At 42.0% G+C, this 27,753-nt stretch overlaps 1 protein-coding gene across 2 annotated transcripts in view; it reads right to left on the minus strand.

Annotated features, from left to right (window-relative positions):
* The window catches only part of SKI (SKI proto-oncogene), a 117,651-nt gene extending 103,605 nt beyond the window's left edge, over positions 1-14,046 (minus strand). Inside the window, exons 1-2 of one of the 2 annotated variants that reach the window (XM_027787494.2) lie at positions 12,763-14,046; positions 11,724-12,645 (exon numbers count right to left, since the gene is read on the minus strand). In XM_027787494.2, the coding sequence (XP_027643295.1) occupies positions 11,724-12,635 (912 nt within the window). In that variant the 5' untranslated portion in view covers positions 12,636-12,645; positions 12,763-14,046. Of the gene's footprint in view, positions 1-11,723 lie in introns of both variants that reach the window. The other variant, XM_005237943.4, reaches the window with a different exon arrangement.
* Between the last annotated feature and the right edge of the window lie 13,707 nt (positions 14,047-27,753).

The raw sequence follows: 27,753 nt of genomic DNA on the forward strand, positions 1-27,753 counted from the left end.
AGTTCCTGGCATGGTTTGCATGACAGCACAACTACACTGATTTCAAGTGGATCATTCTCACTGCATACACTGATTAAAGACCCTCAAGGTCTAGACCACAGAGTTATTTAAAATATTACCTCTTTTCTATAATGGTAGAAATTAAATCTCATCTATGCATCTATAAATACATCAATATAACTCTACACACTAAAGCAATTCAGTAATGTAACACAAGCGATGGTTGTTTACCCAATACTCAGCAATGATACGGGTAAGATACTCCTGCTGTTAACTTACACACACACTGTCCCCTCCCTCTGTGTTACTATAGCTTCTCCTATAGCTACACTTCAACTGATGAAGCTTTACAAACTAAGCCAAATTCAAGTGAGACAAAGAGAACACTGCAATTCTTTCTCAGCAATTTCTGTCTCATTGATTCATTTGGATTTTTAAAGAGTGGACCATCCTCTGGTTCACAGCATTAGAAGGTGCTGTCAAAAGCAAACTGAGTCAGCTGTGCACCACAGCATGGAAACTACAGGTGGGGCAATAATCCACAGGCCACTATTACTAGTAATCTTCTCGAAATGTGAAACCACAGCTCATACTCCAGCTCCTTCCTACTCTCTTCCAGTGTAGTATGCATGTGTCGTGTAACTGGGAAAAAGATATGTAACATTTTTCATCCCGAGCACTGAACTGCTAAACTCAAAATAAAGCGAAGCGTGACAATCTGTACAAATGCAAATGTCCCAAATGCCAAGACTAACATTTCTAAAACCTAATTCAACTCTTTCATTTCTTAGCTGCAGGCCGTTTACTGCCACTCCTTTTTTCCACCCAAACAAAAGACGAAAGGGATGACTCAAAGCCACTTGAATTTCAAGCTGAAGCCACAAAGCACTGAATGCCTGATCTTTAATATTAAACAGGTGTGCAGATGATATTCATTCAAGCCTCATCACGGCTAGGTTAATTGTTAAAAAAACCGCAAAAAGACCAAATTTACTTAAAAGGCACATGGGTAAGTTAAACAATGCTATAAATAATGATGCAAGTCATATGGTAAAAACAACTAAATAGTAAGTATAGCACTGCCAACTCCTTCTGCCCCTCCCTCCCGATCACTTTTTTTCCCTTTGTATTCACACAAATCTATGTAATAAGATTCCAAAATAATTTAAAATATAAAATTATATAATAATGAAAATATAATTTAATTTTTTCCTTCAAAATTTAGCAGTGTTACACCTGGAATCAACAGGGCTAAAGAAGGATCAATGAATCCATTATAAAATCTGTTTTCACATAAATATGGTTCTAGAAATTAATTTTTTTAGAAAAGGAACTATAAATTGCTATCCTGTGAGGGCCAAGGCCTTTGAACAGTAGTTCTGCATATCCGCTGAACAGTGTAATAGAGTGCTTTACACCATTTCGCCAATTACATCATTACCTACTGCCGAATATGGTCCAAAGATTATTTGGCTTCACCAGTTTTGCAAAAAACTACACTGTTGTGGCAGAAAAAGAAAAAGGCAAAAAGCCAAACAAAACTAACTCTTTGGATATATCAGTGCAAGGACTCATTGTATGGCATGTTTCTTATTAGTGAATGAATGGGAACAAAGAAGTATCAATAATGGACCTAATGCTGCAGTTTGTACTCTTTTGAATCTAATTTACTTCATACAGCAGCTCTGCACTATTCTAAATACCTTTATTTCAAAGTAGTATTTCTAAATCATATCAGAATGGGTGAGATAATTCACACCCACTGAATAAACTGAAACTGCTAGTGGGGAGTTAAGAATGGCAAATTCTTTTTCTTTTTTCTTGAATGAATTTCTCCATTATCTTTCAACTCAGGTAAGTTTCTCAACTGTGGAATGATGGTACCTTGGAAAAGCATGCTTAACATACAATTTAATGAGAAATTCTTAATAACAGAAGTGTAAACCAGAAATCCATTACATCAACAAAGGTTACTGAAATCAGACCACATTATAATCTTAATATTGTCTATTTTCTGCCTTTCTAGCCCATAACTCTGTATAAAAGCTATAAAACTTCTTTTACTGCTATAAATATGTAAACCTGAACGATACTGAGAACTTTTGGTTTGCTTTTTTTAAAGGTGTGTCAAAAATTTAGGACCAGGAGAAATTTAATACTTACAAAGGGGTTTTAATTATTTAAAGTAATTCATTGCTTCCAATTGGTACTACTACAATCTGTTTTAGTAAGCAGCATGACCCCTGGATAACCTGTATTTTCTAATACTCAGCAGAATTAATTTTGTTAGCTAGATCCTGAAAACAGCACCTACAAGCATTATGTATGCGGTCCAAGATACCCAGCACTCCAGTATTACATGATAAAAGAAAGGAAATTACTACCATGATCCTATTTCTGCCATCTGAACTGTATGGACAGCCCTTCAGATCTGTGCAGCTCCCCCAGGGAAACTGATAAGGGTTGTGTGCATAGGTCAGCTGCCAGATTTCGGACTGCAGGATACAGTCACACAAATAGCCTCATGCAGGAGTTCGCATTTAAGCAAGAAGTTACTTCGGCCTCTTCAAGTTCAACAAATGCACTTGACTGCAGTAGCTTTCTCCTGTGGCAAGTGACACAAAGCAGTTTAATTCTGGTGAAAAGTAGCAGGAAAGTTTTTACTAAATAGTCAAAGATTATGAAGAGCAACATCACAGAAGCATTTTAGACTCTTTCTTCACTGACAGGATTGGGAAGCCTCACCAGCATTATCTTCTGTTTAACGGTAATAAAGGTAACAACTTCTTATAAAAGGAGAAAAATCCAAAGACTGAAAGAAAACAGGTAGTATTACTGCTAATTTTAACAGCAGCACTGGCACATAACACCAGTGCAGATAGGCATTAAAAATTCTGCAGACTTTTCCCCAGAAGAGCATCCAACTTGAGTACCTCGCTGATTCTACTTGGGCACGAAGAATCAGAGCCTGTAACACAGGTAATGTAGACTTCGAAGTGGAGGGGGTAGGGGACTTCATAAAAATGCAGGATATGACAGTGAAAACATATGAAATGGTTTTTCTTCCAACCCTAACAGATGTTGTCCAATTAAGGATGCAAATAAATCACCCTCTGCATTGCGAGTCAGAAAACACACACATAAAAGCTTTCTAAATACATTTCAGTTTAAACTTGCATAATTCTCCCAGTGGAGAAATCATCTTCAACTTATGTAATCCTTAGAAAGAGACATTATTACATATAATTCTGTGCCACTAAGAAACAAGGAAGACGCATCTCTAGAAAAGAGGTGCACCCACACACAATTAATTATATGGGTGTGGAGGGAACAGAGGGGAAAAGCTGCAGCAGGGATGCAAAGACCAGTCTGCTGTTTCCACAGAGACTGATCTGTAACCGAGCTCAAGGGGCTGCTCCCCTTTCACCAGCCAGAACTGTCTGTTATACTTAACCCAGACTTCCGAACACTTGATATCCTGTCTGCTATTTCAATGCCCTTACTCAATGTTTCAGACAGACATTACACAAACTGGCTGGTGAAAAGGGTTGAGAAACCAAGAAGCAATCCAAGTCAATGACCTTATTCTATAAAACGATACCATTGACTGAACAGAGGATGAAGACAAAGCACAGGGGTAGGTCTTCTGAATGTATCGCTGAAATCTTCTGTAGGAAAAGACAAGCACTAGAGCTGTATCTTATTTTGTTTATGTTGTTACTGTCTTTTAATCTTTAAAGCCTAAGCAATTCTTGTGCTTCCAATGCAACTGATTCTCATACAAAAACAGAAACTGCTTCAGTTAAAAAAAAAAAAACAAAACCCAACAAAAATACAAACAACCAAACCACAAAAAAACAGAAAACCAAACATAAAATTCATATTTTCTAAAAAGCACGTGCAAAGGTAATGGTCCATCAATCAATAAACAACAAAGCCAGAAACCACGCTATTGATTAGCTCCTTTGCCGCTTATCTCCAGTATACAGAATGATGCTGCAGTTTTTACATACACACAGAATCTCTGTCCTCATGTACATTTTCCCTGACTTCTTAATAAGACTGTTAAAATAAGTAAAGGCTACTTAACTTGAGAAAGTGTAGCAGCACCTGTTTCATTTAACGGAACATATGACTATGCAGCTTATCAGGTGGTTCTAACATGCATCCACTGCTTGGAGAAGCTCAGCTTTATGTGATAGCAACCAAACCGTAGATGGAGCCAACGATAATAGCTCCACATATGGGAATTCCCATTGGCTTCCAGAAGAGCTCTGTCCATGAAACTCTGACAGAATCAGAGCTTGGTGGTTTTGTTACCTCATCCAACCAGAAGTCAAATCAAAATAATTAGCTCAGCGCAGAGAGGCCAACCTCTATCAGCCAGCAGGCTTGCCCAATACCAACAAAATGAGCACACTCAAAGAACTAACTGCACCTGCACCAGATACAATTTTGAGGCCAAGTCTATGGTCCTTGAATTTGCATCTGAAAAAAAGACTGGCCCTCATCCCAACTTTAGACATACTTCCTCATCAGAAAAAAAAAAAATCCCACCCTAAAAAAACCAAACCAAAAAAAAAAAAACCTGACCAAAACCCACAAATCCTAAATATAGGAACAAAAAAATCCCACCCAGTTAGATATCTGCCACAGCCTTAAAACCCAATGTTGCTTGTAGCAACCAGCAGACAAAATCCTTTCAGTCTGAAGCTAGCTCCCAGCTGCAGAAACCATTGCCCCATTCAGTAAGATCTGTCAGGATCAGAGCACCATCAAACATGTATGAAACCAAAACCTCGCTAATGAGCAATATGAAAATACTGCAGTAGCAGAACTACAGGTTCTGCACTCAGCTTTAGCACAGTCCTGTAAATGCCAGGTAAGACCACAAACTCAGTGAAGTTACTTTGTCTCAACATTGCTATATTCTGATTCAGAATCTGTCCCTCCATTCTATGACTGCAAGTACTACCAGTCAACACACAGGAAGAAGTCTGATATAAATATATATATATATAAGTCTTCCGTGGTTTGTGGGTGAACTGGTTCCAATTACTACGCCAGCTGATTGCTTGAGTGAGAACTGCAGAATTAGCCTCAAAGCCCCAAACCTTCATGTTAACCTTGTATGTTCCAGAAGATATGGGAACAGGTGATTTTCACAATAATCTGAGCTTGAACTCTACACTGATAATGAAATGTAAGAGACACAGAAGACTACACAAGGTGTAAATGAGGAAGGTAAGGGAACCAGAGCACATCTCTGCAAAGCAAACTTGCTTCTCTGTAATTACTTTTCAAGAATACATACTGACTGTAGTAGAGACTGAGAAAGCAGAATAATATTTAAAAAAAAGGTGCAGATTTATTAATGTGTATTACTCAGATTCAGAAAACACATGCAAAAACATTAGATATGATCTAATAAAGCGTATCATTAACACACATACTACAATTGACAAATTTTAAACAAAACCACGCTATATTACTACATTTTAAAGTAATGCTTCCTGGATGTGAAGATCAATTTGAATTAAGTGCTCTATGGCCACTCAGCTAAAATAAATTAGCCTACCAATTGACAGTATTCTATCAATACATTCTCTACAATTCAATCTAAGTTACTTTTGTCTAAGCTCCAATTTCTTTCCAAGAACCCCCTGCTGGATTTAGCGTCACTGTTCCATGACAGTTCCCTCTAAATAAGAATTACAGCATCAAGTTCAAAGTTTGCTTTTTAAAACAAAAAAAAACATGTGAGAATTAAAAAAATTTCCGGGTCTAAGTACTGCACACATTGAGACACAATGGCAAAGCAGTCTGGCCAGCTAAGCCAGCAATGTGAGTTCCAATCATCAGTTATCACCAGTTACAGCCAGCCAGCCCACTCCTTACTGTAGTCAGTACCATTCAAACCCCTTAACTTTGGCAAAATAACTTTGCTAATAGACAAAAAAAACATGAGTTTTCAATTACAACGGACAATGCATCCCTTTAGATACCCAAATCTTGCTTGGGCTCAACCACCTCGACGTAGCCCCAAAGTTCCCCCTGATCCAGCAGCACTGAGACTCAAGGAAGGTGTAGATAAGGTGCAAGTGGCTGCCAGAATTTTAACCGCTGCATTGTCTAGACATGCTCGGAGCAGCCTCATACGGACGCCTCCAGATGCTTTTACAACACTGATCTGAACGCGCCTCTCAGCAAGTGCAAACACACCCTCATTGGTCAGTCAGCTCGAGCTAGTGATAACCACGTTCATATCCTGGCACGGAGACCAGGTATTAGGCTCCTAACACATCCAAAAAATAAACTGTGTTTACATGCATCTTCAAAGCATGCTACTGTTTGGGCAGAACATACGCCCAAGCCAGAAACCACAGAAATGGAGAGGCAAGTGAGACAGTCCAGACAATGGAGAAGCAGATGTTTAAATAATCTAGGCAGTGATTTTCAAAAGATGAGATTGCATGTAACTCCCTAACTCAAGGCAACCGAATTCAGGAACTTAAAAACTATTCTGGGGCAACACAGCGCCATAGTTGACTCAACACCATTAGATCACTATTTGCAGTATATTCTTTGTCTAACACACATGCACGTACCTGCTTCTTTGTTCTCGATCTACAACATCTGTAAAACTGTTTGCACGCTTGGGAAAAAATTGCTGATGTCTGCTTAAACATTGACATCTCAGGTACACAGCATTTTGTTTGAGCATAGTTGTCGTTTTTGAAGTCCAACTTTTAAGCTGAAAAAGGATTCTGAAGCAAACTACTGCCTCAAGACTTCAACATTTTTGTTTTAGCGACTTCAAAATTTTTACTGGAGAATCTCTAATATAATTCTTGAGCATCAGGTAAGAGAACAAATTACTTCATGGTTCCATGGAAAAACTGAACCCTCAGTTCTTAGGCAAATTTTCCCAAGAGTATTCATTCAAGCCAGTTTGTACCAAAAAGAAGAAATCCATCCAGCGGCCTGAACCCTACTGCCTGTGAATAAAATCACAATCTCTCTGCTACACCTACCATAGGATATATACTACTAACAAATAAAAACATTACTACTGCCAGGAGGCAGGACTTCAGGATAGACATGCATTCTAGCTCTTAACTGCTGCAGCATTTCAGGTGGCCATAAAGCACAGCACAGCAACCACTGTGTAGCACCTAAAAAGTCCACAGCTACCCTAGAACTCAGTACTGCACTATTTCACTTTCAGCAATTTTTGTTCTGTGATTCGGCTGCACACTTGACCTGGCTAAACCTTACTCCAGCTGAGAAAGCTGCATGTTGTGGCAGCACTGGGTTGGTAGGAATTGTGAAATAAAGTGGGAGGCCTTGTGTGCTCATTTGTGTGTCAGTACCCAGAATGCTGCTTCTAGCTGCAAGCTACTTCATAGAAGTGCTGCTGGGACTTGAACCGTGGGAACACTGCAGTGCTAGCGTGTGTGGGTGTGTTCACACGTGTGCAAGGAAAGCTCTCTTATCCTTCTTGGTGTCTGATCACATACAGTTTTGCTGAAAGTACAGATGTCTGGCACACAGGTAGGAAATATGAAAGCACTGTCAAACGTGGCTCGGTTCAATATTTAAAAAAGAAAAAAAAAAAAGGGTTCAGAAGAAACAGAGTCAAACCCACCCTCCTGTACTGGAAATAGCAACCAACAAAGCCTTCAGGCCTGCTTTTTGAACTAATTCAATCACAGTGGAGGCATACTGATGTTAAGAAAGCAGAGCGCTGTCTGTCACAGAAGTGGAAAGAGAGTGAGAGACACACCAAGGCCGTATCTATACCAGCAAGTGAATGCTCAACATGCACCAGCTGCTGAGCCTCAGAAAAAGGCTTTGGCACTGATGACGGATTTCTAGGACCCTGTTTTGCAACCCTGTTGAGTTATTCCCATTTTAAATTTCTAGAAATACCCCAGAATGTAGCAGTTGTGCTCCATGCCAGTAATGGTGGATGAAATGAGACACAGGTAGGGAAACAAGACACTCACTCAAGTAAAAGCCATGTTGGTACACGGAGACTCTGAGAGACCAGAGAGGGAAAAAAAAAAAAAAAAAAAAAAAAAAAAAGCAGGGGAAAAAAAACACTGCATGAGCATGTGAGAAGGTGGAAAACCCAGTGAAGGATACCAACAAAGGAAAATGGAGAAGTTATCATATGGTTCAAGACAAGAGAGAGCTTTGGGACGTGGCAGGAAGGTGAAGGAGCTTATGGGAGGTCAATTGCTTATCCAAGGCTGAACAGAGAGGATATAAAAAAATCAAAATTTTAGAAGAGGGCAAGGGAAGAAGCTGAGGCCTTTATGGTTCCTGCTTTAGTGGGGGTTTCAGCTGTCACAAATCCCCCCAGTTTTTGGTTAAGACCCTTTGCTGATTTCATGCAGATCTAGGCAAAAGCTTCTGCCAAGTGGCAAGACTAGACAACATGCACCTTGTTCAACCAACCAGGCTAACTGAGAGACAATGTATCTGCATCTATGTATCCATCTCTGGATACAGACTGATAAGAGAAGCACAAGGGATACTTGATGCATACAAAAATGTCAGTTGAGTATGAGGTATCTAGGTAAAGCTATGCCTTGCAGCAATGCTTTAAAACCACACCAAGGAAAAAAAGGGAAGGGGGGTGGGACAGGAAAACAAGGCAGTTTTGCCAGTACGCTGAATCTGCAACAGGGGCTTGTGCCAACCCAGCTCCTCCATTTAAATCAAACCCTTAAAAGGCAGAGCTGTGCTGGCACAAATCTACATACCTCATCACATAAACCTCATGAAGACACACAAAAAGGTCAAAAATCTCACTGCTGCTTAAACAGCCACAGAAATGGTCACATGCATCCCATGCTACCAACATACTAGCAGAGCCCCAGGAAAAACACAACACGCAGAGCAATGTGTACATACACATACATAAATAAATAAATTGGGAAACTGATAAAAAGTCCACTCTTGAAAGTAGAAGACCAAATATCTGACACAGCAGATTATGGCACACAACACACACAAACACCTCTGTATAATATAGAACAAAGCAATGTGGAGATCTACATCAAAAAGGAAGACCACCACAAAGACACATATGCTTCACCCTTTCATCCACAGAGACAGACAGACACACAAAACCCACACAGACTGACAGTAATTAACACAAACACCCAGCAGCAGACATGGGACCAACCTCTCATTCCCTTACTAAGCATCTCAACTTTACACCAATGTTACTTGCCCCTGGCCACAGCCTACCAATCTTAGAGCCTGATTAAATCTCTCCATAATTATCTGCACACACTGCTACAACACAAATGACCTTAGCATATGATATCTGTTGGCTAAGCCCAATGGAAAAAGACTTCAGAAAAAGGAAGGATAAGTGTACAAAACACTGCCAGCATTGTCAAGGTCTCATCGAGACTGCCCCACATTAATAGAGAGACCTGGAGACAGCTCAAAAGCCTTGAAACCTAAGCCCAGTTCTGCATAGGACATACAAAAAAGCATTCTTTTTCCTTCAGCCCATCATCTGAGCACACACCACTGTTCCTCCCCATCAAACTCCTTGCCAATTCCCAAATGAACTTACGCAGGAGACTTAACGTTTTATGATGACAGATTTTTGGCAAAATTTTCTGAGAAACAGATCACCACGATTTCCTTACATAATTTTTGGTGTCCTCTATTAGGTATCTTGAATTCACTCTGCAAGAAGCACTGCATGAAAATTTTGGAGGGTGGGGGGGAAAGTGTCTGCTGTGTTCTGAACTAGGACCTATTAAAGGGTCCCCAAAAAACTCAGACAAAGCCAAAATGTAGTACTCTCTTCTTATTCTCCACCTGCAACCTCACCTGGGGTGCTGCATAAATCATACAATTCAACAGAATGCTGTAAAAGCCTTTTCTTACAAGGAAAGCACATCTCTACTAACAGTCATTTTAGTTAAAGTCTGGAAATGACTGAGCTAGGAACAGAGTACTTTTCTAGAGCAAGAACGTGGAGATTTCTTAAATTTGCTTCCCAAACGAAGTATGCCCTAGAAAATTCATTTCCTGACATGAGAAATGCCTCCACTTTCAGAGCCCTATTCTCCTCTCACAGACATTCGTATACATCTATCCCACCATTCCATCTTAGCACATGACTGACAGAGAATAGACAAGCCATTAAAAACACATCCACCTCCAACCACGGAGATAATGTGGCTCATTACAGCCTAGCTTTGTCACAGCGGTTCTGACACTCAAGCGGGAGGAAAAGGAGGGGTGAGGACATGGACTGAAACGGGGGCTCAGCACAAGACCAGGACAGAAACTGGAACTTGAGTGAGACTCTTCCTTAATCAAAAACCGTGGAGGCCGATCAAATGGGTAAACTAGGCCTCTTAAGCTAGCTGTAGCAATTACTGCATTGTTTGCGGAGGGTATTTTAAAAACCCTGGGTTTTGTTTGGGTATTTTTGAGACTTTTTTAGAAATAAAAGCTGTATTTAAGTCTCAGTGTGTGTCCGCCCCTTTAAACAGGTATTTGGTAATTTAATTAAGAATTTTACTGAACATTCTCAGTGCTTTAAACGTTGCTTCTCTTTTTGAGGCTTGTGTCATTGCCTTCCACTCCAAACACATAAAACCAAAGAAAAGTGTGGAAATCGTTAACAAATGAGGCAGAACGCAATCAACAAACTTGCAGTTTAAAACTCAGTAGGCAAGAGTTTGCTTTAACCTTATATTGGGGCAAGGGGGGGGGGGGGGGGGGCGGGAGCGGGCAGGGAAATTGCTCATCCCACAGCCAGTTGCACCATCGCCAGCTAGCCAGACATCCCGGTGTCTGTCAGCAAGTCCTCAAGGCCTTGTGGCACTGCTGCCCATTGCTCAGGACTGGTGCCAGATGCCAAGGCGGCCTCCCACCCACACACCAAGGATTCTGGGATCTACAGGCAGCTCAGACTGAAAGAAAAACAAAACACACCTAAAAAAAAAACGTGCTTTAGCTGTCTGCCTCAGCACAGCATGGCATACCTTAAGAAGCTGCTGCAGCTGGCCCTAGACAGATTCTTTTACTGAATGTATACATAATCCAATACACAAAAGCCTGTCTGGTGGGGAGATTCAGACTCCACAGGGATACTCTAAAAGCAAAGACTTACCCATTCACGCTCCTCACACTTAACCTGAACACCAGCAACCTGCATTACTGTCAGAATTTTTTCTTAGCAGCCACATTTTAATTCAAGACAAGCACTGAGACAATTTAGCCCCCACCTCCACCCGTGGCGGCATGCAGTTTATCGTTTGTATTTGCGCCTGGGGCGATCAGTAACTGTTACTCGTTTTCTGGCTTCTTCCTTGTCTCGACCCCTAACTGAAGCTCTTAGGACCCGAAATCACATACTTCCTGCTGAAGTCTGGGGTAGTGCGATAGGTTTCAAAGATCAGGTTCCATGTACAGTAAGATATGCAAACACACACGTATGATTTAAACTCCAACTACCGTGTTCAGAACACAACCAGAGGAAAAAAGGTGCCATCTCAAAACACTGCTCGTCTACATTAACACACACGTGGTGAGAATTAAGAACACGATTAGATTGCTAAATGGCCCAAAGGAAAAGCAGCTGGTAACAAATTGGGTATATCAACGGATGTTACCGAAATTACATAAAATTTCTTTCTCCCCACCTCCTCACCCCCTTTAAAATTAAAGGCATCACTTACCCTGGGGGCTTTCCTCTTGTATTTGTTGTTATAGTCAAATTTTTCTTTCATTTCGTCTAAGAGCTGGCCCAGTCTAGCTTTCTCCTCTTTCCCAGTGTAATCCTGGCTGAGGAGAATATAGGATCTCCAGTTTGCAGAGTCAAAGCCCCAGTGGCAAGTCCTGTTTTCCAGCGATTTGTGAGAGTGGACCACAAATTTGTGAGGTGGGTACATAAGCCTGCAGTCCAAGCACTGGATGCAGGCTGCGCTGGGGTTACTGTAAAGCTCTGGCACCAAGAGTCCCTTACACTTCCCAAAGCACTCATGATACACCTTGAAGCTCTTCTCTGTAAGCTCCAGCTCAATTGTGCTAGAGAATTCCTTCTTGCAGTGGGGAGGATAGGTGCCACCATAAAGCAAGGCGTTACAAAGCCTCTCAGCATCAGTTTTAGTGATGAGCCCGCAGGAAGGAGCAGAGAAGGGCAGGATGCCCATGACTTTGAGGATTTCCAGCTGGTCAGCAGTGCATCTGGAGCAGTAAATATGTAGCTCATCACACACCGAATTAATCTGCTGCAGGGAGAAGTCCCTGAGCACCGAGTTCAGGATCTGGGGCAAGCAAAGCCGCTTTTCTCCACCCACCACGAAGCAGGAGATGGTTTCCCCTTCCAGGATGGTCTCGCACCTCTCTGTGGATCTGTCCGAGGGCATGAAGAAGGGACCAGGCATTACCGGAGGAGGCTGGATAGGGGGCAGATGCAGTACAGGTTCTGCTGGGTCTTTGCCATTGTCTTTCTTGTACATCTCCTGTGCCCATCGTGCTGAGAAAGCAGCAGGGCCACCCAGGGAGCTCATAGAGCTCAGATGAAACTGTTCCAAGGTCTTCTGCAGTCCTGGATGAGGCTGGAAGCTGCTTCTACTTACAGTCTCCATTTTTTAGTTTCTATTCCCAAAATAAACAACAAAAATCCCCAGTTATCTTCCACCCTGGTACAAATCCACTTAAGGGATTATTATTTTTTTTTAAGAAAAAAATTATGAACAAAATAAAACAACCCACCCCTGGTTTTTTTCCTTCTTCCCACTCAGGTTTAACAATCCACTAACGAATAGGAAATAAATCCTTTTGTATGCGTGTCTCTCTCTTCTTTCTTTTCTCTTGGTTCGTTACAATTTCAAAACCTCCAAGTCTCCAAGCTGCCCCGATGGAGCAGAGAGTCACAGCAAAAAGAGGTCTTCATCCGAGCACTCACCCCCTCAGCCAACCCCCCAGGCAAACCAATCCCGCCTCCCACACCTCCACCACACACACTCACTCTCTCTCTCTCTCTCTCTCTCTCTCTCTCTCTCTCTCTCTCTCTCTCTCTCTCTCTCTCACTCACACACACACACACACACACACGCCACCCACAGAAATACAAAAAGTCTGTGCCACGCTCCGAGCACCAGGGGTTCAAATATGTTCTGGCGGCTGCTGCTTCTCTGCAGTAATCACCCTTCTGTCCATATCCACCGAAAGGAAGGCGCGGGGGAGTAAAGTAAAAAGCAGGAGGAGGAAGAAAGCTTGGTCTGTGGAAGGGAACAACGCAGAAGAAAAGGAAAAGGCCCAAATCTCTGGCACTTCCAAAACGGCGCGGGGGCTTTGGACGGGCAAAAGCAGGCTCCCTTCCCCCTCGTGGTCCCTCAGCTTGATCTGGGAGGACTCCTCGTCTCTCGGTTCGCCTTTCTTCCCTTATTTCTCTCGGTCTTCTCGGCGTGCCGTGGGGAGCCGCGGTAACAGAGCGCACATCCTCCCAGCTCCTCTTTCCAGCAGAGACTGAGAGTGCCTGAGAGCTGAGCTAATGCAGGCTGGCTCAGCCTCCCTCACTCCTCCTCCCCCCCTCTGTTTGTTGGTGTCTGCCTCAGTCATTGAATCCCAGCCAAGAATGTGACCAACTCCCCAGGCCGGGCTCTTCCAGGAACAGCGGCCGCCTCCCCCCTCCGCTCTGCGCCGAGCTCCTGCACAGGCAGGCGCGCAGCGCGGCCCCGGGCGGCAGCGCCGGGGAGGGAGGGTAAACTGCTGGGTTCACAGACAGCCGCGCCGCGAAGAAGGGGCGGTAGGGCGAGGGCTTTTCCCTTTCGCCGCTCGCTTTCTGGACAGCGGTGAAAAGGGAACAAGCGAGAACGCTTCTGCCGCCCGCTCACTGAGCGCAGGCACGCCGCAGAAACGCCGTCCGTCGCAAAACCTGCTCTCAACGCCCAAGTTCAACTTCGAGCACACGCCCCTCTCCACGAACCGAAATCGCAGGCGTGCAAACGCGATGTACGGCCGAAAACAGCACGCCCCGGCAGCGCATTCTGGGGTGCGCAGCGTGGCCAGCCGCACACCGGCTGCACCCGGCGCGACGTGCACACGCGGTCCCTGCTCTCGACACACGTCACACGCGACGCCTGTGCGCGCTTCACAAGTGGCAGGAGCGTGAGGCACACAGCAACACAGGTGTGCAGGGGGGCAGGTGAGCTGCCCAAGTCCCCGCCGAGGCGGGGCCGGGGAGCAACAAACACACTGCTCGCAAACGCGGGCAGGTCGGTACCGCTACGGCCGCACACGGCGGCGGGGCATGTGCGGGGCCGGCGGGCACGCCACACCGCCCGCCCGCGCCGCAGGCCCAGGGGCGAGCGCCCCCTGCCGAGCGCCGCCGGCCGAGGGTTCCCCGCCACCGGCCCCGAACGCCGCGGGCAAAGCACTGCCGCCCCGGGCGCTGCCACGCCGCTGGCGGCGATGCTGCTCTGGTCGGGAATGAGGTGCTCGCTAGTCTCTGTTAATTTCACATTTCAAAGCACAAAATCTGGCTTCTCCCTTTTTTTCCATGGGCTGCATAACTGGAATCCTAAGAAAATAACTGCGCCCAGCGCTGAGGGCAAAGGTAAGAACCAAGCTTGAAAGGTTACGTCTGGTATCTCCCCAACTCTGTCAGGCTGCCTGTGCCAAAAAAAAGGCGGGAGAGCAATTCCACTCCAATACAGTTGTTAAAACACTACTTGTCATGCAATGGTGGCTTTAAGCACTCCTCGTTGCATGGAGTCTTGCTATGCTTGCTGCCTGCGTGGTGCAGAAGTTGAGCACTCAGTCTCCTCCAAAAGACTTTACATTACAAAAGCAGAAAAAACAGGTAGATCGGGACAAAAGAGGAGGAATGGACAGACAAATACCCAAACACTCTTTTAAAAAGCAAGCAGAAAACAAAAATACCTCGATTTACTCAGAATCAATGCAATGGGACAGGGAACACAGCAAGCTCTCATATTTCAGTTGTATTTTTTTATTCTGAAATCCCATTCTGAGTAAAGGAGAGAGGTGTCACAGACTGGCAAAAGCACTTTGATCTTGCAACTAAATCAGCATTCCTCCAGAGAGGAACCTGCTCAGCATCCAGCCCAGACATCGAGCCTTCAGCTACTAAAGGGGAGTTCAGAGAAGGCAAGAACCAAACACATTGGTCCAAGCCATCAGTCACATCTTCGTGCGTGGAGAGAAGACACTTAGAGAAGCTTTACCAAATTATTATAGAAAACCATTAGCGGCAAGTAGTACCCTTTACGTTTCTGTTTATATAATGCATCACACATGGATTTACTGATCCACAAGGGGAATTTTTAGCTATTACCACAATACTGAGGCCTGAAGACATGATCTAACAATGCAGGCCATACAGCCTTTGTTGATTCCTGATGCTAAAGAGGTTACCACAGTAAGAGAAAGCAGGGCTAGGAATATTCTTCACTGAGTAACAGGGGTACCTAAAAAGGTTTTAGTTAAGAATAACTTTCAGTAATACCCTTCATAAACTATGTATGGCACCTTTTGATAATATGAAAGACATCTATGACATTCCATCATTTCCAAACCAAAGGGTGTGCCTTATTAGAAAGAAACCCCCTCCCACCGCCCAGCCTCATCTTAGCAAAGTTCTTACAGTGGCGAGGGAGAAGCACCGCATACAGAATGAAGTCCATTAGGGATCAGGCAGACAGACTGACTGCCATTGAAGGTACTCAGACACAATGGAGAACAGCAGCAGAATAATTCCCTAGATGGATTTAGTCCAGTTTCAGTCATCTTTCTTGTTTTTTTTCAACTCACTAAAATATAAATGGCCAAATATACTCAAACATCACACATGGAGTTCCCGACTCTTTTAAAGAACAAAATGAATGCTTGTGGGAAGCCTGGGTAGCAATGAAGAAGCTTCTTAGCTTCTTAGCTCTGGAAGCTGGTTTTGTTGCCCTCCCCCTCCTTTACCCCCCTAAAAAGGACGGACAGCAGTAACTGCAGTTCATTTTAAGGGAGGTGCCATTTTCCCTTCCAAATGACTCTTTCCTGCAAGTAAATCACAGGATCATGCATCAGATTGTTTATGGGTGGAATTCATAAACAGAATTCCTGAAGCAGAGGGGGCTACCAAGAAGACAGGAAGGATGGTCTTGTGGTTAAGATGGAAAACTCAGGACATCTGGGGTCTATTCCCAGATCTCCCACAGACTTCCTGTTGCCTTGGGCAAGTTGTTTAGTCTCTCTGTGCCTCAGTTTCTGTATCTGCAATATCCAGATGGTGACCAATTAGAGTGGCAGCTTCTGAATGTAAAATCATGACAGGAGAGAACCAAGTTTTCAACTCCTGCAGTAACAATACAGGAAAACTTCCATTTTTTTATGTCCCACAGACTGCAGAATTTAACAGCAGCAGGGCAGGAGAAGGGCGAGCGATGAGAGCTGTTGTTTGGGATTAAGGTGGCAGTGGCTGCCGAAGTCTCTGCCTCTCTGCCTCCCCTGATGACAGACTGAGAGCACTGCGCATCTTAAAAGCATATTAATCTTTCCCCCAGTAACTGTTTGTCTTGCTCCAGTTCCAAAGCCCTCTAGCTGGAGAAAGGAGAGGGGAAAAATATCTCCAAGGAAGGGCCCTAACACCACAGTGTTTTTCTCACTCTCTCCCTCATCTCCTCCCCCTCTCCATTGGCTTCAAGGCCAACAGCTCCTGGAACACAAACACTCTTGTAAACTTCTGAACCACACAGCCCTATGGTGGGTGGGTGTTTGCTCCCTGCCTGCCAGTTCCAATCCACCCACAGATTCCAAAGGCCCAGAACAAAAAGCAGACTCCATTTTCCATATTTAACAGGCAATTCGTTTCCCTCCCCATCGCCTTCATTTGCAGAACTTGGTGCCTCTCACAAGTATCGCGCCCCACCTTTTACACGTTCCCCAAGTGGAGGGTATCATGTTTATGCATATGTTTATATAGGCATATGAGAAGTATATTCTAAACAAATTCACGCCCGGTCCCCCTCTGGTTTTATCAAGGACCATGCTGCATATTGCAGCTATTTGACAAAACATTTGGGAAGGGCCTATTGTGAAGATTGTGAAGAAGGAAGGTCAGTGAAAAATAAAAGCATAGGGGCAAATGTGACACATCAAAATTCCTCCTGTAACTCAAGTAAGACAGTAAATTCTTCACGGCAGCAAACTCCTAACCTCTCCATGTTTGCATTGTATATATTAATTTCTAACTGTGACATTCCAGTACTGAAGTAAAACACTTTCTGCACGACCAGGGTACTTCTTCCCTCCTTTCCTTTAGAGACTATCCATTAAAGTTCATCATTTTCATTGATCATTTCCCTTACAGTGAAACTGGGGAATGCCAAACTATCCAGAACCTGCAGAGTAAGGTTTCAAACTCTCTGTTGAAAAAGATATCTGAAAGTCATATGGTCTTTTTCAATCAAATATTTCAGTTTTTCCTCAACACACAGATTCCACTTACAGAAAATTATTTCACAAATGTGTATTCACTTCATATCTTCTTGACCAAAACAAATTTTGAAACTTTTCTTTTTAAAGAGACCACAACTTTTTGTACATATTTCTTAGATATGTACTGAATTAAGGGAATTTAAAAACATCTAAAAAGCCACAAGAAAAAAAAAAAACATTATTCAGTCACATTTAAGATGAGCCAAAGAAAAAATTTCACTGTCTGAGAAGGTCAGCAATGGATCCATGTCAACAAAAAAGTTCTCTTCGTTTAATTAATGGAAAAATCAACTATTTACACAATGCCTTTCAGGTCAAAGAGCTTAGTGAGGGGGGTAAGACTTCTATGGTATTTATCACCTATCAAGTCCCACCATTTTCTAGGTGAGCTTTGCAACGCTGCACAGCCTTGAAAATCTACCCCGTATACTACACTTCACACAGACTGGTTACAGGTTTGATTTACATACTAATAGCTTTTTTACACAGTTATTTTAGGCGTTTACTGTGCTCCAAGCAGTGGCAAGATCTATTCTGGGAGCAGTAAAACCAAAATTGTTAATTGTGAGATTGTAAGTAGGGAGGTGGGATATAGGTAGATGTAAAACTTTCTGAAATTGCTGTTACACGAGTTGGCAGTTGGTGAAGATTTCTTAAGGTGACTTTGGATAAGCAGGAGGTCATTCCAGTGGGGAATTCCACTCTCAAAAAAGCACATGGGAAGCAGAGCTGGAACTGATCTGGGTTTTTCTGGCATTCTCAGGGCACCCTCTGTGAAACTTACTGCAGTATTCTGGCTATAGGGAAAATCAGTCATCACTATTTGGATCAATAAGTCAACGAGCTCAGGGCTTAGTGGTCACTTTCTCTTCATGAAGCTGTTCAGCATTTAGAAAGTCACTAACAGGTAAACGAGGAGAACAGCAGCACATTTCACCTACTGTCTCTAGCCCAATTCAAACAGCAGCAAAAACAAGTAGAATTTTTTCCACTTGTCTGATGGCACAGAGCAATATGCACTTCACCTTGCTGTTCTACTCTCCAGCCCTCTCCACCACAAGCTGAAGAAACAGACACCTTATCATTTACTGGACGTAATTCTTTCTCTTTTCAAGAGAAAGTATGGATGATTCTAGTTTCCAGAATCCACCTGTGGAAGTCTGATCACCTTCTAAGGCACATATGCTGTCTCAGTGCTATTGCAAGGAGTTTCTGAGAAATGCAAGAAATGGAGGGTTGTTTTTTTCTTTCAGGGAGCCCTAAAGTTTTGCCCTCTACACGTGCCTGAAAAATCTTTTTTTTTTTTATTATTTTGAAGATCATAATACTGCCTTTATGGCAATAAAGGCCAGACCTAAGCTCTTAACATTAAGCATCCAAACAATGATCTTGATTTTCAGTTAGGACATGCAACCAAATCTCTTAGTAATTAAGAGTCAAAAATAGCTAGGCCTTGCCATTCATTCCTCTCAGACAATTTTTGAAGGTGTTACCATTCAAAAGGATAATCCAATGCACAAAGCAAGATTGTAATCATGCAGCATCTCTACCTTCAGTTGCCCAGTAGCTTATAGGGTCCAAACCACAGGAAGACTGAGAAGGTAAGTCCAGAGCGAGGACAGAAAAGCAAAGCTCCCCTTTCACAGATTATTCCCAATCCAGCCATGCTTTGTGCTTCCAATGAAAATACCCAAGTTGTATATTTTGAACAGCAAAGGCTAAGGAGCTACAGGGCTGACCTCTACCTCCTGGAAGCCAGAGCCAGCTTGGCTGTACCACATAAAAATCTTCTACCATTTGAGAGAAACTCAAGACCAAGGAATAAACTGAAGAGAAAAAAAATCACAGTGACAGAATTTGGGAATGCTGGAAACAGACTCTGAGGCAATGCACAAAGCAGGCATACGTAAAACAGAAGAGATCTTACCTTCTTCCCTTTTAGCATCTGTGACCTGGGCATACATGGTAAAGCAAACTCTGACTAGAATGCTGCTCCTCTCCAGGGTCTTGCCTCTCCTTTCTCTGCCAAACAGATTGGTTTAATATCTGATCTTTTCAGTGGTGGCAGCTAGCTATGCTGTATTTTATGGGTTTGGTTCATTTAAATGATTATATTTTACCAGCTTCTGCCACCACTAAGGAGAGAATCCCAGGGATTCAGAAGTCATCGTTATTTTCTTAACTCCATGCACAATTCTTGGTTCCTGTCCAGCTCAGCTTCATAGCCTATCTCCTATATCTTTTACTTCTTTCCAAAGTACAGGACCTCTTGATCAATATACATCTTGTATTCCTCTCTATTCCATCCTCAGAGGATAATCATCTAGGATAAAATTTGGCCTTTAAGCTCAGGTTACAGCAACCGACGCTTTTTGCTCCAGAAGTCCTTAGTGCTGGCCAGCATAGCAGCTATCACGCTAACACAATTCAGCAGGCTATTCAGAACAAAAGCTGCCTGACTCTACTGAACTTAAGAACTGGCTTGAAATATCACAGAGTATGACTAATAGGCATACATCCATGATTAATGTATGTAATGAACACACAACCTGCTTAAAACATGACTTGGTCTCACACCTAAAATTCACATTTAAATTGCAAGAAAGCACCAGGCATCCTAGGAAATATAGGAGGTGAGGGGTTGTTAAAAGCACATGAAAGAGCTCTCCATCTTTTAGAATTTTTTCGTCCCAAGTTGCCTGGTATGTTGCTCAGGGCTGCCCCTCCCACCCACACACTCTGTACCTACATGCCCCAGTGGACGCTGCCAAACACCTCATTAAAAAAAAAAAGACATGCTTGCTACCGCCAATAAAAAAATTAATTTATTGGAAAAAGTGTGAGTTAGAGAAGGGAATACAAGCTGGAACTCTTGGGATTCCCAAAGGAGCTTACAGAATAGTCCTGTTAGGTGACTCAGGGCTGCACAGACTTTGTCATTTATATTAAAATAGGATCTTTCTTTTCTCAGCTTATCCAGCAATAAGCAAACAAGGCATAGCATACACATCCAACAGAGGAAGGGATAAGAATACACAGACAAAGCCCTGTCCCTGTAAAAAGAGCAGCTGAACTGTTACTATCTACCCTCAGCATTTCCTCCTAGTATGGTTCTTACTCAGGCTATTACCAAATAGTCACTATCACCATTTTAGGGAATTAAAATCAACACATTTAAGTTAAACCTAAGACTTAAGCAAAGTAGCTCCTATAGCTTAGGGCTTATAGATGTCTAGTGTATCCCAAAGCAATCAGTATCAAAGGAAATGAGTGGGCCAACCTTGCGCTACAGGAGTGACTGATTAGCAAAACCTCAGCTTTGAGCTTCACCAAAACAAAGTGGGTTAACTCCCCTCCCTTGCCCTCCCACACACACTCTATCATGCAGAGAAGCTGTGGGAATACTGATTTGATCTGCTGCAGCTGCTGTGGTGAGTAAAAGGGCAACAGTGCTGGGCTCTACAGCTATCATGTATCAACTTGCGTGATGGTACGATTAATAGTGCCTCATTTCCATTTCACCTGAAACCCATGTGCAAGTTTAAGGCCAAACCTTCCCTTCCTCAATAGCTTCTCAGAGACTCCATGGAATTCACATCTCTCTTCTGTAATCTCTTCCATCTTTGAGATAGTTTCTCATCAACACAATATCCATATTTTGCAAATAATATTGATATGCTTAAGTGCACCTTTGCTAGAAAGACTGTGTAAGACCTTATTATCTGCTAGCTGGGTTATCACTAAGGCTTCTGAATCTAGTCCCTTTTCTCATGTTCTTTGGAACATACTTTACAACAGTTCAAGATCCAAAATCATGGCAGGGAATGTGCCCCACAGTCTGCCCGAAATTTAGGATATCTACACCTTGTTGTAAAGTGATCGTCTATCTGCTGGTCTGACATGTGAACCTGCAATTTATTTTAAAGGCCTGCATCTCCTATAAATAACCCACAGAGCACTAGGCACTCTATGGAGATTAAGTGCTTGCATCATCACTTCAGTAATTCAGAATGTGCTGTCCTAAAAATGTGGAATTTCTACTCCTTTCTCACAAATTCTTATGGGTTGATCTCATATTTATTTTATTTATGGGCTTTCTGAATGAACCTGTGATTAAAGCATATGCACACCTCATTAGCATAATGAGATTTTTCTTACAAGCATGTAATGAAAAAGAAACAAATTCATACTGTCATTTTACAGATGTGGAACTGAGGAACAGAGAGGATATACAACTGACTTAAGGCCACACTGAAGGTCTTTATCAGAAACTAAATCTTTTACCAAGTTAAAATCAACTGCTTTAACTTAATATTTTTTTCTAACAAAACTCCACTGGTATTCCTAGAACTATTCCCCAATAAAATTTGTGTGAGAAGAGAATCCAGCACTAAAAGACAGAAGGGGTTTGGGGTTGGTTTGTTTGGTTTTGTCCATAAGACCTCATTCATACTCCAGTGGGCAAGACAGGCTGCTTTCTGAATCAGACACTTCAGACACCCTCAGTGTGGTACAATCAGGTAATGAAAGTTCTCCACAAAACTGGCATTCACTGAAATGCCTGTGACTTTACATTGCCCCATTCTTTTTTTCAGGAAAAGACACCATTTCAGTTTCTAGACAGCTTAGATTGTCAGATTAGTTTTTACATAAAGCATTTTCATTTCAAGTTTCTTCAATTTTTAATTAGCCATGCCAGAAAAGAGGAGTGCAAAAGCTAGCAACAAGCAATGTTAAGGCAGCAGGTTCTCAATATCACAACCCTTGTGTCACAGCAGAAGGACATTTCAGCAGCCTACTCTCTTCTAGCTATACAGAGCAGAAAGGCAATGTTTCAGCATGACTTGCATGGGTACTGCTCAAATAAGCTTACACCACAGACTTCCAGTGAGTTTCACTTCTGTTTCCAACAGTCCTACACTTTCAGTATTCCCTATGTCTATATGCATAGTACTTATGTAGATTATACCCACTTCACTTGTCCTGTGTGGCACTCTGACAAAAAAATGGTCTCCAGAACAATTAGAGTTTAATATTATTTTAAGCGAGGAACTCATATTCATAAGCTTTACAGAATCCATAGGTATAGCATTTGTATTTAAAACAAAACAAATCAGTGACTGTGAGAGGAAGGATGGCAGGAAAGTCTGGCCCTGCTTAGATTCCCCTTTTTTCATCTCCACCCTTCAAAAACTTCTAGCAGATTTCTTTTCTGCATGTGGCAGGCCTGAGAATGGTACTCTCCCTCCCATCTTCCTACTATCCATCATGTAATGGAAAGCCCATCTTGAAGCAATGATCATGTCTGTACTGTGCATACTGCAGCATTACCACTAGGACCCAAGATCCATCAGCTAACATGCCAGCTGGCACCTTTCCCTCCCCTCTGCTTTCTTTCCCTGAGCAGGAGAAACCATTCATTGCCTTCTGGGGCTAGCACTGGACCCACACTGTTCTTAGTAATGAATGCAACCTGTTCTAACGAATGTGAAGCTTATTTGTGAGTGTGGAGCTGCACTCAATTGCCTGACATTTCACATTTCTCACCATAAATCTGTGTAACACTTTATTTTAATTACTGGGACATTTTCTAACTTTTATTGTTTCTGGCAAACACAGGCAAAATGAGCTCATTCATTATATAAGGTATGTGAGCTATTTCTTCAGGGGAAATTGTGTTCTATATTATCCTTGCCATCCAACAAGATGCCATTCACCTCTCTTCTAGATGTCATTAAGTATCACACAGACTGAGAATAATTAACTAATCTTTTCCTGAATGACAGAGACCTTGGAACATGATCCATCCATCCATCCATCCATCTTTCTGCATTTCTAACACACCCATTAATGTTAGTAACTAAGGGGCAATACATCTCATGCCTTTTTCACATCTCCACTCTAAAATGGGTGTAGATACTACCTTGAGATGATACAAAAAACTGCAAATTTCAGACCCTGATTTGATTTCACCAGGGCAATTTTGATCTATATGTGTTACATAGACCAACACAAGAAACAGCAAGCTGACAAAACTGATGAGCACTGCACTCCTCAGGAAGATGCTGTGTATTGAGGACTAGGTGTCAGAGACTGCAGTCAGGGCCCTGGAGAGAACTGAAGGATTTTACAAGTGCCTTGAAGCCATGATGTAAAAATTCCTTTATATTCCCCCTGGCCCCCAGCAAAATTCTGTAACTTCATTAAGATGAACTCTACAATAGACTGGAGAGCTTGAACTCCTTGCTCTTCAAGGTCAAATCAGTAGACCTGCTGCAGAAAAATCACACTCAGCATCTCCAGATCTTATTTGTCACACAGCAATCAGTGCCAAATCTCAAATGGAGTCCAAACAAAAATTAAATTTAGGCTCTCTGTCACCATAATGATAATTTAGGGCCAAGACGCAGTAGGTGCTGAACACTTTGTAGGCAATATAACCTGTCACTTGTAAAACCAGGCCATTACTTTTCAACTAGTGAATTCAGACCGGACTGGAGAAATCATAACTCAGGCCACCTCTTTTGACAATTGTTTAAGCTTTAGAAATTGACTCCTGCCCTTGGGCTGTGGAGCAACACCTCTCCCCTTGTCTGTGCATTACATCCTCTCCTCAGACTGTACCTTCCTTGTTCATACTGCTGAGCCTGAGATGATGGAATTGGCCATTTGCCCAGGTGGAGTTAAAAAAAAAAAAAAAAAAAAAAAAAAAGCAGTTACTGTAATGGAATGGCTTTCTGACTTTTCTGAATACAGTAAGTGAAAATCCCATGCAGATAGTGCATAGCATGTTTAATGACTCATGCTCCGCATTTTCACCAGGGAAAAATTTCAGGCCTGCACTCAGTTAAAAGATGGAAATTTTTATAAAACTTCCATTGTGATATGGTACCATCTGTTCAGAAATTAACAAAAACAAAATCGAAGTGAATTGGTTGATTTTCTTTCTTTCTTTTTCTTGTAGTAAGAGCTTTCTGTTTTATAGATGAGATGTGAATCTTCGGGGGGGGAGGGATGTGAGCATATGCAAATCAGTAAAAACCAAAAAAAATAGAAACCAATCTAGTTGCTTGCTAGCTTTGGGCAAATTTGAGTCCTGAAAAGTAAACTATTCTATACACTACGGCCATTTTCTCATCCAGCGGTCAGTAGTGTTTTGTATCAGTCAGGGAGTGAGAGAATTTTGTGTCTGTAAGCATTAGCATGTGCTCAGCCCAAAAAAACCCTTTAATTTGAACAGCCTCCAAGGTCTTCTGATGAGACGACGTTACTGAAAAAGCATGCTCTCTCTAGGGAACCAAGCCACTGAGGATTTGGATGAAATGTGTATAATAACACAAAATTTCAAGGTTTGGTTGGAGGGGAAAAAAAAATGCAGTCAGCAAATTTTGCCCCTTTCTCCTTCATTCTTTCTAATGCTTCATAAAAAAACATAACTTTTTCCTCCTGTTTTTAAGCAAGAACATATATTTCTTTCTTTTCAGAGAGCTGAATTCTTGGAACTCATACCATTTTCATTTAGCTATTTTTACCCGCCCTGCTCCTTCCTGTATCCATGGAGTTTCATCAAAACATTGAATTCCAGTCTCTAATGACATAACCTTCCCCTTCCCTTCCTGTTCTCATGTCACCTCTCATTTTCTCATCAGCTCCGTAGCCTTCTCTGATTTTTAGACTTTTTCTACTCTAGACTTCTTTCTCTATGTACTTTGCAACAGCACTGGCCTCTTTCTGACAGTGTGGAATATTAAGAAGTCACAAACTTCTGCATAAACAAGCGAACAAAAAATCCCCCACCAGCTGCCTCAGCTAAGGAGAACACCTTCTCTTCTTCACTAGTCTAGGGAAAATTCTGACTTCAGAGATCCAGTTTTGTCTTACATCAGCATCAAACTGGAATGATTTCACTGTAATCACTCTATGAGAGCCTTATCTGCCATGTTCGGTATAAATCAGCTATAGGACAGGTACAGTGAAAAAACCAGAATGATTGTCATGTGACATTGAGACAAAAGGATGGTGACATAAATCTAACAACTTCACTGATTGTATTTAACAATTAAACATGAGATAAAAGTGCTGTTTGATGCACGTCTGAAGTTATTTCATGGATTAGCACTAGAAAATACATGTCATAGCCTGGCCCTACGAGATCTTTCCACATGCATACTATACTTTGCTACAGCTGTGTATTTCTGCAACACGGAGTTCCCATGGTGTGTGAGTTTTAAGGGTAAAGGTAGGAACAGCAATCTGGCATAAACATTCCTTGTCTTAGAAAAAAATTGAACTGCAAATGGAATTAATTTGCTGATTTGCAAGAACAATGAAGCCAAGCAACAAAACTTAGCAAACCATATTGAAAAGCATCTTCACAAGTATTTTTGCAGGAGACAAAGGTGTTTATGAACCAAAAAAAAGAGGTGTATAAGTTACAATTGCCCTAGGGCAAATTTTAACTGGTTTCCTTTCCTTATTAGATTTCTCATTCATAAAAAATTGCTAGCTGACTTAGCAGTCACTGCACCACATGGGATTTTAGGTGCTTCTAACCATCTGTATGTATTTTTTCCATTTGTCTAACTAATCTTCCATTTTCAATTAATTTGTCTTAATTTTATCTCTTTGTCTATATAATTAGTTATCTGGAACATCAAGACAAGTCTTTATCTCAGCAGGAGTATGGATAGCATATTTGCTCAGAAGAAAAGAATATAAGCTCTAGGCTATCACAAACTCCATTGCCATTCTTAGCTGGCAATACTAAAGAAAATTCTTGATGCTATAAATCATGTTTGATCCTGACACTTTCTCCTAATCTGGATCCTGAAGATTCAGAGTCCTTCCAACAGGTGTCACTGAAGTTTCCAGTCAGACTTGGTCCCAGAACACAACATACTCAAATTCAGAGTAACAGCACTAAGTCAATCAATTTGAGCTCTACACTGACAATCTGTCAGAAATCGAAAGCCTATATATAAAACTGAATCCTGAAAGGTGTCAGACACCCAAAATTTTCACCAAATTCAATGCCTCTGAATGGGATTCAGGGATTAGAACATTAACTTGTACAGAGTTACAACTATCCATAACTTCCCTATGGGAATGCAGTGCAGGAAGATTACAAGACTAAGTCAGCAATTTCTCAGTCCTACTCTCTTATCTCTTGGTGCCCAGCTAAGTCTTTTATCAACAAAAAACAGCTGGAAAGCTTTATACAAAAAGTTATGATCCTGCAAGATTCAGAGTATTATTTGCACGATAAGATGAGAAATCAGGTTTGAAGTCTGTCCTGTGTTTAAGCCTAAAAAGAAAAGCTTAGTAAGATACAGAAATGCCAATTTTAGTCATTTTACACATAGAAAATTAAGTCTGTTTAGATCAATGCAGATTATTTTGTGCTGGCCTACAGAAGCTCCATGGGGAGCACATCCAGGTTAAAGAAAGCATGCAAAACCCAAGTATACGATACAGATTTATATTGCCTTTAATTTTCTGTTCACACCTAGAAGAGCTCAATGACTAACTATTATCAATAATAATGCTTTCTTTGAAATGTTCAGTCTTACCCACATTGGAGTTGTATATGTTCAGGATTCACCTGCAGTTTATCCATATTTAATCTTTCTCATGCCTCCCTTCCGTATTTACTATTCCCGGATCACTGACATTTTTATCAGCTGCAAACAATTACAAAGACACGTGGCTTGATGGACTTAAGAGACTTCAGAACTGAATCTCTGATTCTTCCCCAGGTCGGCAAGGCCATCTTCAGCAAGTCAATTCTCCCTTCCTTCTTCCATGAAGTGGAAACACATAATATGCCTTCCCTTATTAAAGCTTTACATGTGGCCACGTAAAGACCTGTGTATTACAAGATGAACCAGTCTACCGGATCATGTTTAGCACTAGAAATAAGAGGACAGCTTTGTCATGATCTACTGCATTACCTATGCTAAACAAGTTTTTGCACCATGTTTTTAGTCCTCACCCCCACCATCAAAAAGAGCTACCCATTCAAATTGCCTCTGCACAGACTCTTCTCACTCAGCAGCAGAAACAATGAGGTCGTTAGAAGACCAGCTAGAAAATCTCACCAAGTTCACATAGATACTTGGCCATTTTTGCCCATTACCCAATGCTTTTCATTTTATAATTGATGAATAAAGTCCCTGAAATTCCTCTGGAGATGTGCCAGGCCACAGATCCTGTTCTTATTTTATTTTAGTTCTAGGAAAAGCAAGCAAGAAA

Source organism: Falco peregrinus, chromosome 3 (assembly GCF_023634155.1).
Source record: "Falco peregrinus isolate bFalPer1 chromosome 3, bFalPer1.pri, whole genome shotgun sequence".
Lineage (NCBI taxonomy): Eukaryota > Metazoa > Chordata > Aves > Falconiformes > Falconidae > Falco > Falco peregrinus.